Below are 15,592 nucleotides of genomic sequence, written 5' to 3' on the forward strand. Positions count from 1 at the left end.
TTATTTTTGAAGTAATAGAGTGAATCTAATTTAAAAAAAAATCCAGAATCCACACACACACACACTGAGTTGCTCTGTTTTAATGCCACTTTGAGGATTCTGACGGGGACCTTTGAACTCGTGAGGATTGTTTTAGAAATTCCTCCACTGTTCCACCATTTCTTTTGGCTCCACAGAGAGAACTTCCTTCCCTCTGTTTTTGTCCACTGCACTATTCTGTAAATGCGCGCGCGCGCGCGCGCACACACACACGCACACACACACACACACACATACACACATACAAAACGCACCCCTTCTCTTACTTTGTCAGTCCACGTTGGTTGTTTAAGCACAGGAAGGGTGTTGAAGTAACAAAGAGAAACACAGAAGCCAAAGAGATACAGGAATCAAGGGATGTGTGGATAGCTTTGGATTCTTATCTGTGATCTGAAAGATCACTCCTCCAAAATAGTTCCACTGTTTAAAAAGGCATTCCTTGCACTTAGGGAGTTAGGAGGTCAACAGAGAAAGTTTTCCACCTTGTAAGTGTCAATCAGGAGGGAACCCTCCCTGCGCCAGTCTGGTGACTCGAGTTTACAACAGTCCTCCTCCAGCACACACACACACATGCATTCTTGCTGATTAACTGTAACTTGTGACACACATCTACTCTATGTGGCCTAATCTGACTCCAAAACATCCCTCATATCAAAGTGCTTAGCCTCATAGATTCATTAAGGATTGATCCCAGTAATCAGTGTCACCTGTTCCAGGTGATTCTTGGTATCATATTATCGGTCATATTTTCTCTCACTGGGTCCAATCATATTCTCATACAGCACAAGATCAAATTTATTTTAGTCATGCTGGCAGCCTGGCTTGGTCAGTCAGTCAGTCCACTGCTCTGATTCAGACCAAAATATCTCAACAACTACTTAATATATTGCCATAAGATTTTGTACGGACACTCATGGTGCCCAGAGGATAAATCCTGATGACTTTTGTGATACTATGACTTTTCCCATAGCACCACAAGCAGGTAAACGTTTTCAGTTATCCTGTGAAATATTTCAGCAACTCTTCGATGGATTGGAACACTTTTAATAACACACATTCATGGTTCCCTGGGATTTCATCTGAATAACTTTGATGATCCCATGATTCTTCCTCCAGGGCCAACGTGAAGTTCAGACCTGTGGTTGTGTGCAGAATATCAAACAACCATTGGATAGGTTGGCAGGAAATCTGGTACAGCCATTCATGCCCGTCAGAAATTAACTGTAATTGGTGACCCCTTTTCACATGATGTAGAGTGCAGTCGTTTTTAAAGCAACCTCTCTGCTGTTTTCCTTATTTCCACTTTCCTATGGTATCATGATGAAGAAACCCCCACAGCCTGTAGCTACACGTCCCGCTACAGTGAATGTTCAGTTCCAAGTACCAATCTCAGCTGTTTTTGTTTGGCCCTCAGGTGTTTTCACAGAGAGGGTTACTCAGTCAGATTCAGTACATGCCATCTGGGCATGAGTGTGTGAGACAGATCTGCCTCCACAAGTCCGAAAATGAGACAACACTTTGTTAAGGCCACGGTCCCACGGGTCACCAAGGAAACCAAGAATTCCTGTGGTGCTCCTCAGTAAAGTTCCCAGGTAAGTGCGATATATCACAGGTTCACTCTCACACACATGCAGTGATGTAGGTACGCTCACCTGGAATGCAAGATTGTGGGAGAAACATATTAATCTATTTATCCAGTAGTTAGACCACCTTAACATGGTGGACAGCAAATATGTTAAAACACACACACACACACACACACACACACACACACACACACACACACACACACACACACACACACACACAGACTGGAATTTATAATGCAGAAATGAACATGATGTGACTGTATCCTCAACTTTAATATGTCTACAGAAATGTGTGTGAGGGTAATGTCTGTAGTTTGGGTGATAAAATTAGAAGACCAAATTGAAAGCAGTCCAAAACAGTCCATACTTGAGTCAATGTTAAATGACTTTAAAAGTAGAAAATGTTTAGAAATTGTTGAGCAGCTCGTGTGCATTTAAATGCTCAATGATAGACAAGATTGGCTGATGGTGGTTGATTTTGGAGAAAGCCTGAATAAAGCTGGGAAATATTTGGCTCTTTACAAGGATGAACTTCTCATGACTTACATTATAACCATTTAAACCAGTGGTCCCCAAACTAAGGCCCGCGGGCCGGATACAGCCCGCCCCCACATTTGGCCCGGCCCCCTGAACTATTATTATTTATTTCATTAATAGTGTTATTATTTATTTCCTGACTTTTTTTTCTGTGAAGAACCCGGAAAGGGTTATTTGGTTATGTGTGGCTTTCTAGAAAACAATACATTTTTACGTTTAGGCACCCCTGCGATCCTCACACTTTTTCTGTTACAAACTGAACCCGGCCCCCCATCAGAGAAGGGAAAAGTTATGTGGCCCTCACAGGAAAAAGTTTGGGGACCCCTGATTTAAACGAATCATGTTGTTATAAGAGCTAAAATAAAAAAAGGAAAATATGAAAGTAGGTTTTGGTATACTGTACATAGTATCTTATGATAATATATTCTAAACATACAGTGACAAATATTGTGTTCATTTGGCCGCTCAGGCAAGATGATAGCTTAACAGCTAATTAGCTGTTAACCTAGCATCTAACTACCTAGCATGCTAGTTGTCATTAGGCTGAATGGTTATAGGTTTAGCATCATGCTGCCAGTGACAGCTACAATCTTGTTAGTTTAACACATTGTTAGGAAGCTGGTATCAATCTGGTCATTGCTTGGTGAAAGAAGAGTTAATGGTACATTAGGTCAGGACTAGAGCATGGACCATAGATGATAGATCATGAATTTCCCCTAAGAGATAAATAAAGTATCTATCATCCATCTGTCTATGTATAGTGTTGCAATATGTAGTGACAGCTTGATACTGCATACCGATACATTGCAGGGCCTAGTGATAGGTTAAAACATCAATTAACATCAATACTGGACTTCCATAGGAATGTTAACCAAATTTCTGGCACATTTTATTGTGTATTAAGAATTGATATTTTGAAATTATTTAGGCTACTATTACATGAAATTATTCAGGAAAAATGAGTATTGCATGTTGCGTACTTGTAGTAGTTAAAATGTTTCAGTTTCAGAAGGCAAGACAGTTTTTGACATAGACAAGATATTTTTGATGGTAATCCTTGAAATGGCATGTATGTGCACAAGAATTTAGCAACCAATTATCCCACAGAGTAGGCTGCACTAAATTTGAATAAAACACTTGGGCTCATTCAAATGTGAATCTGGTGAAGAATACATGAATATCGTTGGAAAAAAGAATTACTGTCAGAAAAACCTTGGTGGGCAAAAAATGAAGCCTAGAGTTCTTTATAAATGGCCACATGATGGCACTATTTGAACCACAAAACCTAATATGTTCTCCCATGGCTCATGGCCTGGCTTTTCATCAGATTTCACTGGAATAGATTTTAAGATACTGCGCTGACTGAATTCCATAGAGGATCCTTAACATAAAGAGGCGAGGAGTCACAGGAGAACTGCAGAGCGGCAGGAGAGAGAGCAGGAATGAGTCCCAACATGCAGGAAAAGAATGAGAGGCAAGAGAGAGAATTCATGACCACAATCCAACACCTCACCCTGCCACTCCCTGCTCCTCCCTAAATCCTAGCCTCTAACCCGCCACTACTCCCCCTAATAACTGCCTTGTGCTCTTTTCCTTCACTTTCTCTCCTTCCTGCTGGCAAACCTCTGAATATTTTTTTTATTATTTTATGGCATGTAAATGAGGTTAATGAATCATATTCTGGTGGGAGGCCATTAAGATATGTTTACACAACATTTGTCCTGATTCACAGGAAGCTTACACTCCTTCACCCACACACACACAGATACACATACCATCCGGCACTAACATCAATTTGCAAGGGCTGTGTTGCTTCAATAACTAACCTAAGCTACAATAAAGAAAGGGCGCTTCAGTTCAATGTCTCTCTTTACCATTTTAAATTCAGATTTTGTCCCTCAAGTTGAATAAAAGCTGAATAAATGCACATTTATTTAATCTTCATCATTATTTGTCTTGCGTCAAATAAAATTAAAAAATGTGAATCATTTCCTGGCTGGTCATGATCAGACTCCAGATTAGCTGATCCACCTTTATTTGTCTACTCCATCCTGACCCACCCACAAACTGGCCCTGGCAAGAGCACAGACACACACAGACACACATACAGGCTTCGACACATGCACACCCTCAGAGTACATTGGCAGGAAGTGAAGACACACCCTCCAGCAGGCTGAAATCCAATTTCTCCTCCTATGTTTTTTTTCTCTGAAGCATCTTCACTTCAGCATACCCTCCTCAGATACAGTCACATTGAAAAGTATCAATATTATAACATCAAACTTATCCACAGCGCTTAATCACTCACATACTGCAGATTGCAACCCAACCTCTATGAAACCAAACAAATCCGTAATTTGCACTTAACTCATAGTAATAAATGTGAGAAGAATGGTTAAAAGCCCTGTGTGATTTTCAATGATCTCATGTGCTCTTATAAGTTTTCTTTACTAAATCTACCCGCAGACAAAAGATATAGACAGTAGAGAGAAAAGTGTTAAAAAAACAAAAGTATGTTATGCCTGGAATTTACAGCACTCAGCAGCACTGTTGGCCTCTACCTGTCTTACCTTCAACATGTTTGTTGTTAAAGTGTACATTGAACCGATCTCTCATAGTGAGACGTCACGCTGTCCAGTCTCCCCGGCCATTAATCATCAACACCTGGTTTAGATTAATGAAAGAGTGCAGACTTTGACAACAACAGACAGACTTAAACATGCTGAGACGTAGAGTTGTGTGCTCCCTCATGGTTATGCACCACAAACAAATTGTAGGCTGCTTCCCGTCAGAGTGAATGAATAGCAGGATGTGAAGCCTTTGCTGACTACAACATGCTCAATGTTCGATTTCATTAAGCATGTGCTGCCATCTACTGGCTATACTTGACTTTACAGTCAGCCACTTAACCAAGAGGCAGAGTTCCAAATATCCAAAATGTCTTGTGACCACATGAACATTACTCCCACTGAGTGTGTATTCAGGGCGGCAGCTAACACCATGTAATGTTTTTGGGAATTTGAGGGGTGAAGAGAGGATTACATTCTTAAGTTAGGCAATTATTACACATGTTGGAATAATTCAAACATAATTGAGACTGAATATTTTTAAATTTGATAGTTTAGACAAAAATTTAATTCAAATAAAAGGGTAAAATAATAACAAAAAAATTTAAGGACAGTTTAATTGAGTCATAAAATGTCATTTTATTTGATAATCTGAAAAATTTTACTGTGTTTGCTTGGGGATTAGTCTTAGGTGGATAGGTCCGCAGTCATGACTTCTGATGTGACTCCCATGTAACTAATACAGTACAATTGTCCCTTGCTTGTCACAGGTCACATTTAAGTGCTGTCTTTAAAAAAGGTTAAACTAGTAAGGTGCTAATGGGCTAACAAAAGATCAGGGAAGTGTAAAAATGTCTTGTAAGAAAAGGTAGTTTACATCAACTGTTAGAAACAGATTTCTAACAGCTGGTGTAGCGGTCAGCAGTTTCCTTCAGGTCACAGATTGCTCTCTTCTGGCAATTTGGTGAGAATATCCACCCCGTCAGACGTGATGACCACCGTGTGTTCAAACTGAGCCGACCTGCATGAATGTCAATTAGAAAACATACAATGCACATTTAAGATTTTAAGGGAAAAGTTCAACATTTGGGGAAATGCTGGTGGTCTTGTGCCGGTAGGGAACTGGAGGTACACAGCAATTAGCTTAGCTTAGCATAAAGACTGGAATCAACTTGCCTGGCTCTTTGCAGAGTTTAAAAAATAGGCCAACCAGTATGTCTAAAGCTCACTAATTCACGTTTTATAGGCTTCCATAGCTTTTACATGCCCTAATGATGCCAGCTGGGAAAGTATTTAAAAGTGATTTGCTACATGACAGCTGCAAACACACAGCCAAGAAATTATTGTTTGTCCCCCACCTACCTTTTATCATCTGCAGACACCGCAGTCCACTTGTCCTTCAGGATTCTGAACTCTGGAGACCCCTCCATCAGTATGGGCTCTACAAAACACACAACATCAGCTCCACACTCATACACATTGCCATCTTTACATGCACATAAAAATGATAAAGTGTAACTCACCTATTGTGAAAGCCATCCCTTCATCCATGGTCATGTCATTGTCATTAGCTGAAAAAGAAGATAATGGAATGAAAAAGACCATTTGGCAACATGAGTAATTTATTTCAGCTATTAATTTTATTGTTTCTATATTTCTCCTTATTTTCCCATTTCAGTTCTTGATATCTTTGTCCTGACTTTGTATGTAAATCAACACTTCTTGATCCTAGGTCTTCTGAGATCTCTTTAGCGACATATGGTTCATTCACTTATGGTGCATGTTTTTAATTCAAAGTAGCTCTATCTGGACTCCGGGTACTCCTGACGCCAATTAGCTTTTTTCTAATTGCCATTAGCTGACGGGCTCACTCTCTTTTTTCAACATACACTGTAAATATTTTAATGATTTTTTTCAATATGGACAAGAAAAATATAATGATTTGTGTGTGATTAGTTAAAATAGACCATGAGCAGATGGCAACAGGCAGGTTTATGAGGAGAGGAGGGTTTGGTGAATCAGACTTGGAACACTTGAGCAAAACTCAATGAAAAACATTAGAGATTTAGGACAAGAATGAAAAATACTTACCATGGTGCCAGATCTCAGGATGGCAGTGAAAGTGGGAGCCTATTCCATGTCCGATGAAATAAGGACATACTTGGAAGCCACTGGCACGGGCTATTTCACTGCCAGCAGTACAAAAAAGTCATCAATAGTTGTCAAAAAGAAATGAAGTAATGTGATTATATGGTACATATACTGTATATTTTATGTGTCTTTTCATTCTGTGTATATTTTGTGTGTGTGTACCTAATAGTATTTCCTATAACACCGAGCTGTGCACCCGGCTTGCAGGCAGCAATGGCCTCATCTCGGCAATGCCTGGCGGTCTCCACCAATCGCCGCCCAGCCTCATCCACCTGGCCAATCAGGAAGGTTTCTGAGGTATCACCATGGTAACCATCCAAATACACCTATCAGGAATAGGGACATGTCAGTGACGGGACCAGTGTATCTCTGACTGATCGTATGTTGGTGGATTTGTGTGTGTGTGTGTGTGTGTGTGTGTGTGTGTGTGTGTGTGTGTGTGTGTGTGTGTGTGTGTGTGTGTGTGTGTGTGTGTGTGTTTGCTAAGGCATCAACTTACAGTTACATCAACGTTGATGATATCTCCATCTTGAAGTTGCCGACTGCAGGAAACAGCCATATAAAAAGATGAATGATGAATACAGTGAACCCCTTGCAACTGTTGCGTTATAAGTCAATACTGCACATCAACATAATACCTCAACTTCTCAACCATATTCATCAACCAGCCTTTCTATATAAAGTCCAACATCTAAAAATCTGACAAACCAACATTCATTAAAATATGGGTAAAATGCGTTTAACATATGTAATAAATCATTTTCTCAGTGGCTGTGTTTACTTTCTCATTGGTGCTGGAATCTAATTTTGGAAAGAAATAAATGTAAAGAGAAAAAAGCATCCAAATGTTGAGAGTGAATATTTTTACCTGTCAGGTATGCCATGACAGACCACGTTGTTGACAGATGTACAGACCGACTTGGGGAAACCCCCATATCTGAGAGGGGATGGGTAGGCGTTGTGTTTGATTGTCTCCTGGTGCACAATGAAGTCTATTTCATCTGTTGTCATACCAACCTGGAAGTCACAGGTCATAACTGTTATTCCATGACACAGAAACACAAACAATATTTGTAGTGATTAGGTGCTTACCTTCAGACTGTGTGAAGCTAGTAGAAGTACATGTCTGGCTAACTGACATGCTCGGGCTAGGCCTTCGATCTGCTCTTGGTTTTTGATCTCTATGTAGTCCGGCCACTCTGGGACCAGTCCAGTGCCTACATAGTCAGGTCGCACAATGTGCTACAGTCAGGGAGGTACAGGAAGGACGGGATGTGAGGGTTGGGTCGTATTATTTTCACAGTTCCATACAAAACTATTGAATTATTCAACAATAAACACCAAACTACATTAGAACAGGATGAAATTCAAACACTGAAAGGAGTTTCAACCAATTCAAATGACTCTGGTCATGCCAGTTTATTTTCTACCTTATCTTTTGCCCATTTGATACAATATTATGGTTAATGCTGACTGAAATTTTAAGTGTGTAGCCCTCAACTGAGTGCAACAGTCAAGATTGGAAGAATGAAGTCACTGAACAATGTTTTAAAGTTTTCCTTCAACAAAAGCATTATTATAAACGGGTAAAATGGGGGAGATTTAACTTGATGAGGACCTGTGACAGAAATCAATATACGTATCTCTTCCAATGACGGTTTGTAATGCCATCATAATTTACCACAGTGTTCATTTTCAGTTTACTGGAAAGTACTAATAATTCTGAAGTTCACTGAAAATGCTTATCCAGCCTGAATGCATATGTAAGCATATATCAGATCTTAACTGTACTGAGTCTATTGCACCCTCCACACCTTCTGCATCTCATTTTTACAGCCTGAAAACTCTCACACAGACATCAGCATGTACCCAACAGCTACACCTTTGTTGCATTGAGTAATCTAGGTATCATTTTTTGCAGGACTCTATTATTAAAATTCTCCACAGTTAAAGACATACAGTTTCAACAATTACAAAAGTAAGAAAAATGATGGTAAAACTTCCAGCTAGAGGTCACTCTTGAGTAAAATTGTTATATTCTGACCTATCCAACCAGAATGCTTCTTAGGACTGTGGGGTTATGGGAACATTAGGTCCTGTACCTTGGGTACTGCATAGGCAGGCCTAACTGTAGCTGGACGAACTACATTGTGAGAACTTTTCCACTTCCTCCAGAAGAAGCAGCGACGTTGCTGACACAGTAGGGCTGTTGGGAGACCACAACTTCTTAGACAACACACTCTCCGCAGGAAACCACCCAGTCCTGTAGAAAAGGAAAGCAGCACAATGAAGCGGAGAGCGCTCTCTATTACAAAGCATTTCTGCTAAGAATAAACAGTACAGAGGCAGCTCTTTCTTCTTGGTCAACAGTGAAACAATGATTGACAACAATGTGTACTTTTTTTAAATATCATGTATTCTGTGAGATACATCAAAGATCACTGATTTTTAAAACAGCTTGGACATACATTCAAGCACAAGCTGCCACCAAGAAGAGCACAGTTTGGGCAACAGGGCCAGCTGTCAGTCACTAGCAGTATTTTTGTGGTAACTATATGACTACTATGGGGATATGGTAAAGGCTGAATTTTGCCTCTGTGCGGAGCTGTTGTGTTACAGGGTTAATAGTTATGTCAGAGGAATTACATGCCACACAACATGTAATATGGATAACAAATACTGGTGTTTACCGTGGCAAAAAACAGTGCAAACACTGCACCAGCATTTCTATTCAATGAGTTCTGCATGTCAGTGTTTGAGACATTTTACACACTAAACACAGTGTTTTCAATGTCTTGCAAAGTGAAGACCAAACAGGCCTCTTTGGTAAAACAAATTGTGTATCTGGCATAAACTGAACAATTAGCAAATATAACCACCATCAACACAATATAAAGCTAAGAGTAGGGTTGTAGTATTGAGGTGCTAGCATTTTGCCCCCCTCATGTATAGAGACACCTCTCGGTTGTAGGTAGCTGCACCTAGCATGCTGATATCAGTTGACAAAAAACCTCACCCATTACTTTCAAACTGCTGCCATGTTTCAGCATGTTTGTGACGTGCACTTTCTTTTTACTTTATACAGGGACTCGGACGGTCCGAGCAGCTGCTAATACGACCCGGCTGCTTGGGTATAGAAACAGTATTAGCTCAGTGCCTACCTTGTCTCGTCGCAAGTCCTGCAGCACTGTGCGCCGCCATGGATTGTTATTAGTGGTCACGTGGTGCGGGAGTCACGTGACGCATGACACATAGCGACCACACAAATTGAAAAAAAATGTAAACCTGTAGTTTTTATTTCATTTTTTTAGTCAGTCTTTTTATTTTCCCTCAGTCGTGTCGTCTTGATACCGATTTATTTTGATACGTTTTTTTACTCTTATGTTCCTTTTATGTTGTTTTATGTTCTTTTTTGTCCTTGTTCAGCTGTACTTTTTTGTGATGATTTTCCTGTATTTGAGTAATAAGACTGTGGAAATTACAAATACATTTGGTTTATTACACTGAAAGTATGTTGGTTATGTGGAGGAAACTGGCTGGTGCGTTTATTTTGGCAACAACAATGTTAATTATTAAGAATGTTAAGTATTAATCCTATCTATATTGATGGTAGCCTATACAGAAACGACATGTGGGCTATATTAATTGTACAATCCAGTCAGTAATGGAGCTTCCATCCAGCAGATATTATAAGTAGGCCTATTCAAAGATTTGTCTTCAGGGGCTGATTTGCAGCGGTTGCTGGACAAATGTTTTTTTGGTCTGTCCTCTGCTATTTTGTCGTAGGGCGTGTTAACAAAATGGCCTCCTGCAGTGTTTACAACTGCTACAGGTTCTGGATAAGCAGTAGTCTTTGGGTTGGCCTCTGATACTTTGGTGATAAAAATTGAATCTTCCTCATCTGTAAACGCCGGAACGGTTTCTTCATCTTCGTAAAACTCAGTCTCTTCGCGTGAAAAGATTCCCCTAACGCCAAACAAACCCAAAGCTAGCATGTTTGTTTGTTTTGTTAGAACTTGTCTGAATCTGAATGGAAAAACCTGTATGTTCTGTGACTGGACAGATCAACAGTCGCAGTTCAAATGAACGCTGAACGTGTGTCTGTTAACTTAAGTGATACTGGCCAGATTCGACTGTGACGTAAAAGGAATGGACAGAATACTGACGTAGTGGCGTCACAGTGACGTCACCACGACGTTGCACGGAACACGGGAAGGGACAATGAGGGAAAAAAATGTCGATAGCTTACAAATTCGGCTACAGGAGTAAGAAATAAAAGAAATGAATAGTATTTATTTAGACTCAAACTCATTTTATATGCTATGAAAAAAGAATAATTAAAAAAACAGTGGTTTGATAATGTGGTTTAATGGGGACATTGTGTATTAGGCTGAGAACTTACAGTTATACTGGTAAACTATACATACAATTGATTCACATCCTTTGAATATTTCAATTCATGTGACTGGAGTTGCAAACACATTACACTTTAATTCTCAATTCTACAGTTAGAAAATATCACACAGTATTTTTTTTTTTTCATAGGCTGCCATGATGATTACAAAAAGCAAGATGGTCATTCATCACACTGTAAATATGAACAAATATATAGCCAGCTTTCAGTATTTTAATCCTGGTGGAGTTCTCTAAATTTCAATTTTCTCTGAAACCAAACATACCATTAAACACCTCTCTAATAGCACATTACAGCATATGACAGTGCCGTGATTGTCAAACAAAGTTACATAACACAAGCCCTGACTAGTGTTGTACTCTGACTAGAAGGTCACTGCCTTATCAGTGACAACAAATACTGTTGATATCTCACATGGACACCTCACCAAGGTCAGAGAGATAAGCACTCATCCAGTAGTATTAAATAAACAAAAAAAGTTAAAACATTTCTGAGCATATAAATAAACAATTGTTACCTATGCTGGATGTTGAAACAAAATCAGAATGGAGTGACGGATAGAGATAATGACAGAAGGAATTTCCACTTGTCATAGTAGGAGAACTAGGTACCTAAAAACATTACTGGTGGTTCTGTTAGATTCTAGTATCCCACCATACCATGACAGTGAGCTTTCATGAAAAACTAAAGGAGCCTGAAATAGCAGGTATCATTAATTCTGTTTTTTACACCTGTGCTTTTCCTATTGTGACATTTCAAACTAACCTCCATAAAAAAGGCACATTCACATTAATAGTTACATGGGCTGCTGGATAACTGTAGTGAGGACCTGCATAAAAATGTCCTTTTTATTTAAAGTTTTACTAAATTATTCAGATTTAACTGCCTCCCTGCCAAGAAAGCATCTTATAAAAGAAAATATGCCCTGTGTGTTTCCTCTGTGTTTGTGCATTTAAGTGTAGCAGCAGCAGCAGTAGTAGTGCTTCAACAGTAGCAGTAGTAGTAATTATAGTAGCTAGTAGCAGCAGTAATGATTAGTAGCAGCTGTGGTGATGGTAGTAACAGCAGTATTGGCAGCAGCAGCATCAGTAGTGGGCTCAGCAATAGTAGTAGTGGGGTAGTATATTCCATACAAAACATTTTGAATCTATTCGAAAATTTGAATTCATCATTCATCATTTCACATCAGTGCAAGATAAAAACATCCTCGTGCATCAGCATCGGTGTGTGAGTGCACACACAAGTAATCATTACATTTATGCACAAACGGATGAATCGCTCTGTATTTGCTTTAAGACGGCTCTGTTCCGTTTTCACTATCAGACCTGTACACGTCTGAGGGCGTGCACTGCGCCTCGCTTTCTCACTGTACGTGACGTCAAACCAGCATGGCGGTCAAGGTGACTTCGGCATCGCTCTCTTAACGATTTTCAAACCTTTACTTTAACACATCTGCATGTCTTCTGTTCATTTTCTTGAGTGGCAATGGTCAAAGTAAGACTTTGTGGCCCTGTGCGGACAGGCTGTCTGGGATGCGGTGTACTCTGAGGCTGTAGCATCACTGGGCTAGCTGCCGCCCGGCGGTGGCTGGCCTTGATGAGACATCTACAACCTCGACGTTAGCGGGATAATGCTAAACTGCTATCGGACTGATCACCCTGCCGTGATAGAAAAAACCCTAACGATAGCTGAGCTCTCATCTTTTCACAGCAGTCGACACTTTGTCTCTTTGCTCTCGTCCTCTCGCATTTTGCCGATTTAAAGCTTAACATGTCATTGCAACGGTTTGTGTCCTCTTCATATGAGTAGTTTGTGCTTGCTAGCTGGCTACCCAGTTGTACAATTAGTTTGAGCTTGCCAATAGGTATAACCTTGTTGGCTGGTTAGTAATTTATCTAGCCTAACTTGCTCAACTTGATTGTGTGCCAGGACATGGTAGTTTCTGTTCGTTTGCCACTCCTGTATCATTGGGTTGTGTTTCTCCTTTACAGCAGTGGCTGTTTCAAGGAGACACTAACCCAGAGCAGCTTGGTTGTTTTGCTTCATGTTCTGCTTAGTACACCGCATAAAACTTGCTTTACTCTGCAGCTTTTTGTTTGTAAATTCAAAAACCCATATTCGTGTTGTCGAACAATGCCATGATGTTGTTTAATTGTGTATTTTTCAGGTGCAATCTACCAAACGCGGGGACCCGAGTGAGCTGAAAGCAATCTTCCAGAAGGTAAGGGTCTGCACGGTTTTCTCCTCCTGACAAAGACAGTCTCTGATGTGTCAGTGTCAGACTCTGCAAAGATACAGTAATATATGTGCCATCATGTACGTATCCCTCAAAAGTATTTGTGAAACAGCTACAGTATATGTGTAGGAAACAGCTCACCCAGGGCTGTCTTCACCCAGTGAATGAGCTTGTAAGTTTGTCATGGGGTTTAAATTACAGCATTAGCAACAGTTAAAGGTCCAGCCCAGACTGCTGTTGTTACATAAAACCATATACCTGTAACTGAATTGCCTGTCAGTGATCACATTCATCGTTTATACGTTTATGTTTTGTTTTTCTATCAGAAGTTGAAGCAAGTTCATACTTGTTGAGTCAGCAGCAGCTGTTGTGAATGCTGTGGTTTTATTGGTTCAGTAATGAAGAGAAGTGTTTAACATCTGCTTTTCTCAGTCCCAGTTTGCTTTGATCATAATGACAAGTTAAAGGGAAGTGTTGTACTGTTGCACAGGCGAAGGATGGCGTTTTTCAGGCTCAGGAGAGCTCAGTTGGGATAGGATCAGACTTTCAATCTGAGAGTACAGGGTTCAGGTCTATGATCATGCAAATGTGTCAGGTTTTGTTTCATGGTCTCCAGTACTGCTTAAGCAAAGACCTGCATGTTCTTGTACTGAAAGGATCAGTGAGCACTGTGTCACACCATGCTCATCTCATGTATAGGCAACATTTTGAGTCAGAGTGAATGCTGTTGCATGTGAGATGTCATGAGTAACAGTCATAAGAGTGGACGTGGTTAACCTTCACCTTTCTCCACTGTCTTCTGCGTGATGAGTGTGTGATTCTGCTGTGTGATAGTCGTGTGGGCTAGCAGTTGTTGCCATACTAATATACACAGGTCAAATAGCTTACAAAATGCCAAAGACATTGGTGCATGTGCACCTGCTTGTGCGTCTTATCCTGACATGTCACACCACAACTGCAACAAAGATGACCTTGGTTGTTCAGGTGCAGCATGAATTACCAGCACAGTTAAGTAAAAGATGACAATGACAGAGCTGATGTTTCTGTGAACCACCAACTTCAACATAATCATATTTTTTAAAATAATTTGTGTTAGTAACAAAGTTAGCGTAGTGCTGAAAGAAGTCAGTTTAGAGCAGTAAGTAAAACATGCTCTTTAATCTTTGGATGATATTCACAGTTTGTGACACTGTACTTTAACAAGTTATAAATACCCTATAGTATGTGTGTAGTGTAGTACTGCTGACCTCACTCAAAGCCATGTACTGGTCATGCTCCACGCTCATGCTTCTAAACACTGACCAAACAGGTCATTAGCTAAGGCTCTGTAAGGTTAACTAATGTGAAGCCATGCTTCTGGGATGGATTAACTCTTGGTTATGTTAACATTAGTATCTATAAAGGGTGAGGTATCCATGCTAATGATATTTTGTGTTTCTCCCCAGTATGCCAGTGTAGTGGACAAGGATGGAGAGAGGTTCATGACCCCAGGAGACTTTGTCCAGAGGTATCTAGGACTAAATACACAGATCCACCACAACCCCAAAACTGTACAGCTCATCGCTGCTGTGGCTGACACCACAAAGGATGGGTATGTACTGACACAGAAGAAGTGTGTGCGCACACATACACACACACACACACACACACACACACACACACACACACACACACTTGAACACAGCTTATCATCTCTAATTTACAGTTTATTAACCCATGTCTGATTAGTATTTGCCATTACCGCCAAAAAAGATAAGATTAAAGCTCCCAGTGACTATGGCTTCCCAGACTGTTAATACATGCAGTCAAACATGCTCAGAAATATTAGTGACAAAAACTGTATACTCTTTAAACCATGCATGAAAGATTGGTTATTTACCTGTCAGCAGTAGGTAATCTTATTTGCTGTCTGGCCTTTCAGTTCACATGAAAACTGTTTACAGTATATGTTTACATATGGTAATCTTTATTATGATCTTTATATAATGTAATGTTTTCTTGTGTTTATTTAATGTGTTTGTCTTTAACAATATATCCCCCCACCCCCCACCCCCTCACC

The 15,592-nt window shown here is 40.1% G+C and overlaps 2 protein-coding genes across 3 annotated transcripts in view; one reads left to right on the forward strand and one right to left on the reverse strand.

Annotated features, from left to right (window-relative positions):
- Positions 1-5,346: 5,346 nt before the first annotated feature.
- Positions 5,347-10,104, reverse strand: metap1d (methionyl aminopeptidase type 1D (mitochondrial)). Its single transcript, XM_023428068.2, has 10 exons — positions 10,045-10,104; positions 8,986-9,146; positions 7,976-8,125; positions 7,752-7,900; positions 7,383-7,425; positions 7,046-7,209; positions 6,824-6,921; positions 6,256-6,303; positions 6,095-6,173; positions 5,347-5,753 (listed from the first exon to the last, which is right to left on the reverse strand). Exons 1-10 carry the CDS (start codon positions 10,082-10,084, stop codon positions 5,669-5,671), a joined length of 1,017 nt encoding a protein of 338 aa, XP_023283836.1. The 5' UTR covers positions 10,085-10,104; the 3' UTR covers positions 5,347-5,668.
- Positions 10,105-12,627: 2,523 nt separating this feature from the next.
- Positions 12,628-15,592, forward strand: part of LOC111671076 (electrogenic aspartate/glutamate antiporter SLC25A12, mitochondrial-like) — a 10,469-nt gene continuing 7,504 nt past the window's right edge. The window contains exons 1-3 of one of the 2 annotated variants that reach the window (XM_023428071.1): positions 12,628-12,697; positions 13,465-13,518; positions 14,979-15,124. In XM_023428071.1, the coding sequence (XP_023283839.1) occupies positions 12,686-12,697; positions 13,465-13,518; positions 14,979-15,124 (212 nt within the window). In that variant the 5' untranslated portion in view covers positions 12,628-12,685. Of the gene's footprint in view, positions 12,698-12,736; positions 13,082-13,464; positions 13,519-14,978; positions 15,125-15,592 lie in introns of those variants that run through there. The other variant, XM_023428072.2, reaches the window with a different exon arrangement.

Source organism: Seriola lalandi, unplaced genomic scaffold, assembly GCF_002814215.2.
Source record: "Seriola lalandi dorsalis isolate HSWRI2012SDOR001 ecotype SW California unplaced genomic scaffold, Sedor1 jcf7180002054866, whole genome shotgun sequence".
In the NCBI taxonomy this organism is placed as follows: Eukaryota; Metazoa; Chordata; class Actinopteri; order Carangiformes; family Carangidae; genus Seriola; species Seriola lalandi.

Excerpts from the sequence above, each read along its gene's own strand:
- metap1d (XM_023428068.2), bottom strand. The coding sequence starts at position 10,084 with ATGGCGGCGCACAGTGCTGCAGGACTTGCGACGAGACAAG. Across the intron at positions 8,126-8,985 it reads CTGCCTATGCAGTACCCAAG|CACATTGTGCGACCTGACTA; the intron begins GTACAGGACCTA and ends CCCTGACTGTAG. Across the intron at positions 6,922-7,045 it reads GTTATAGGAAATACTATTAG|TGAAATAGCCCGTGCCAGTG; the intron begins GTACACACACAC and ends TACTGCTGGCAG.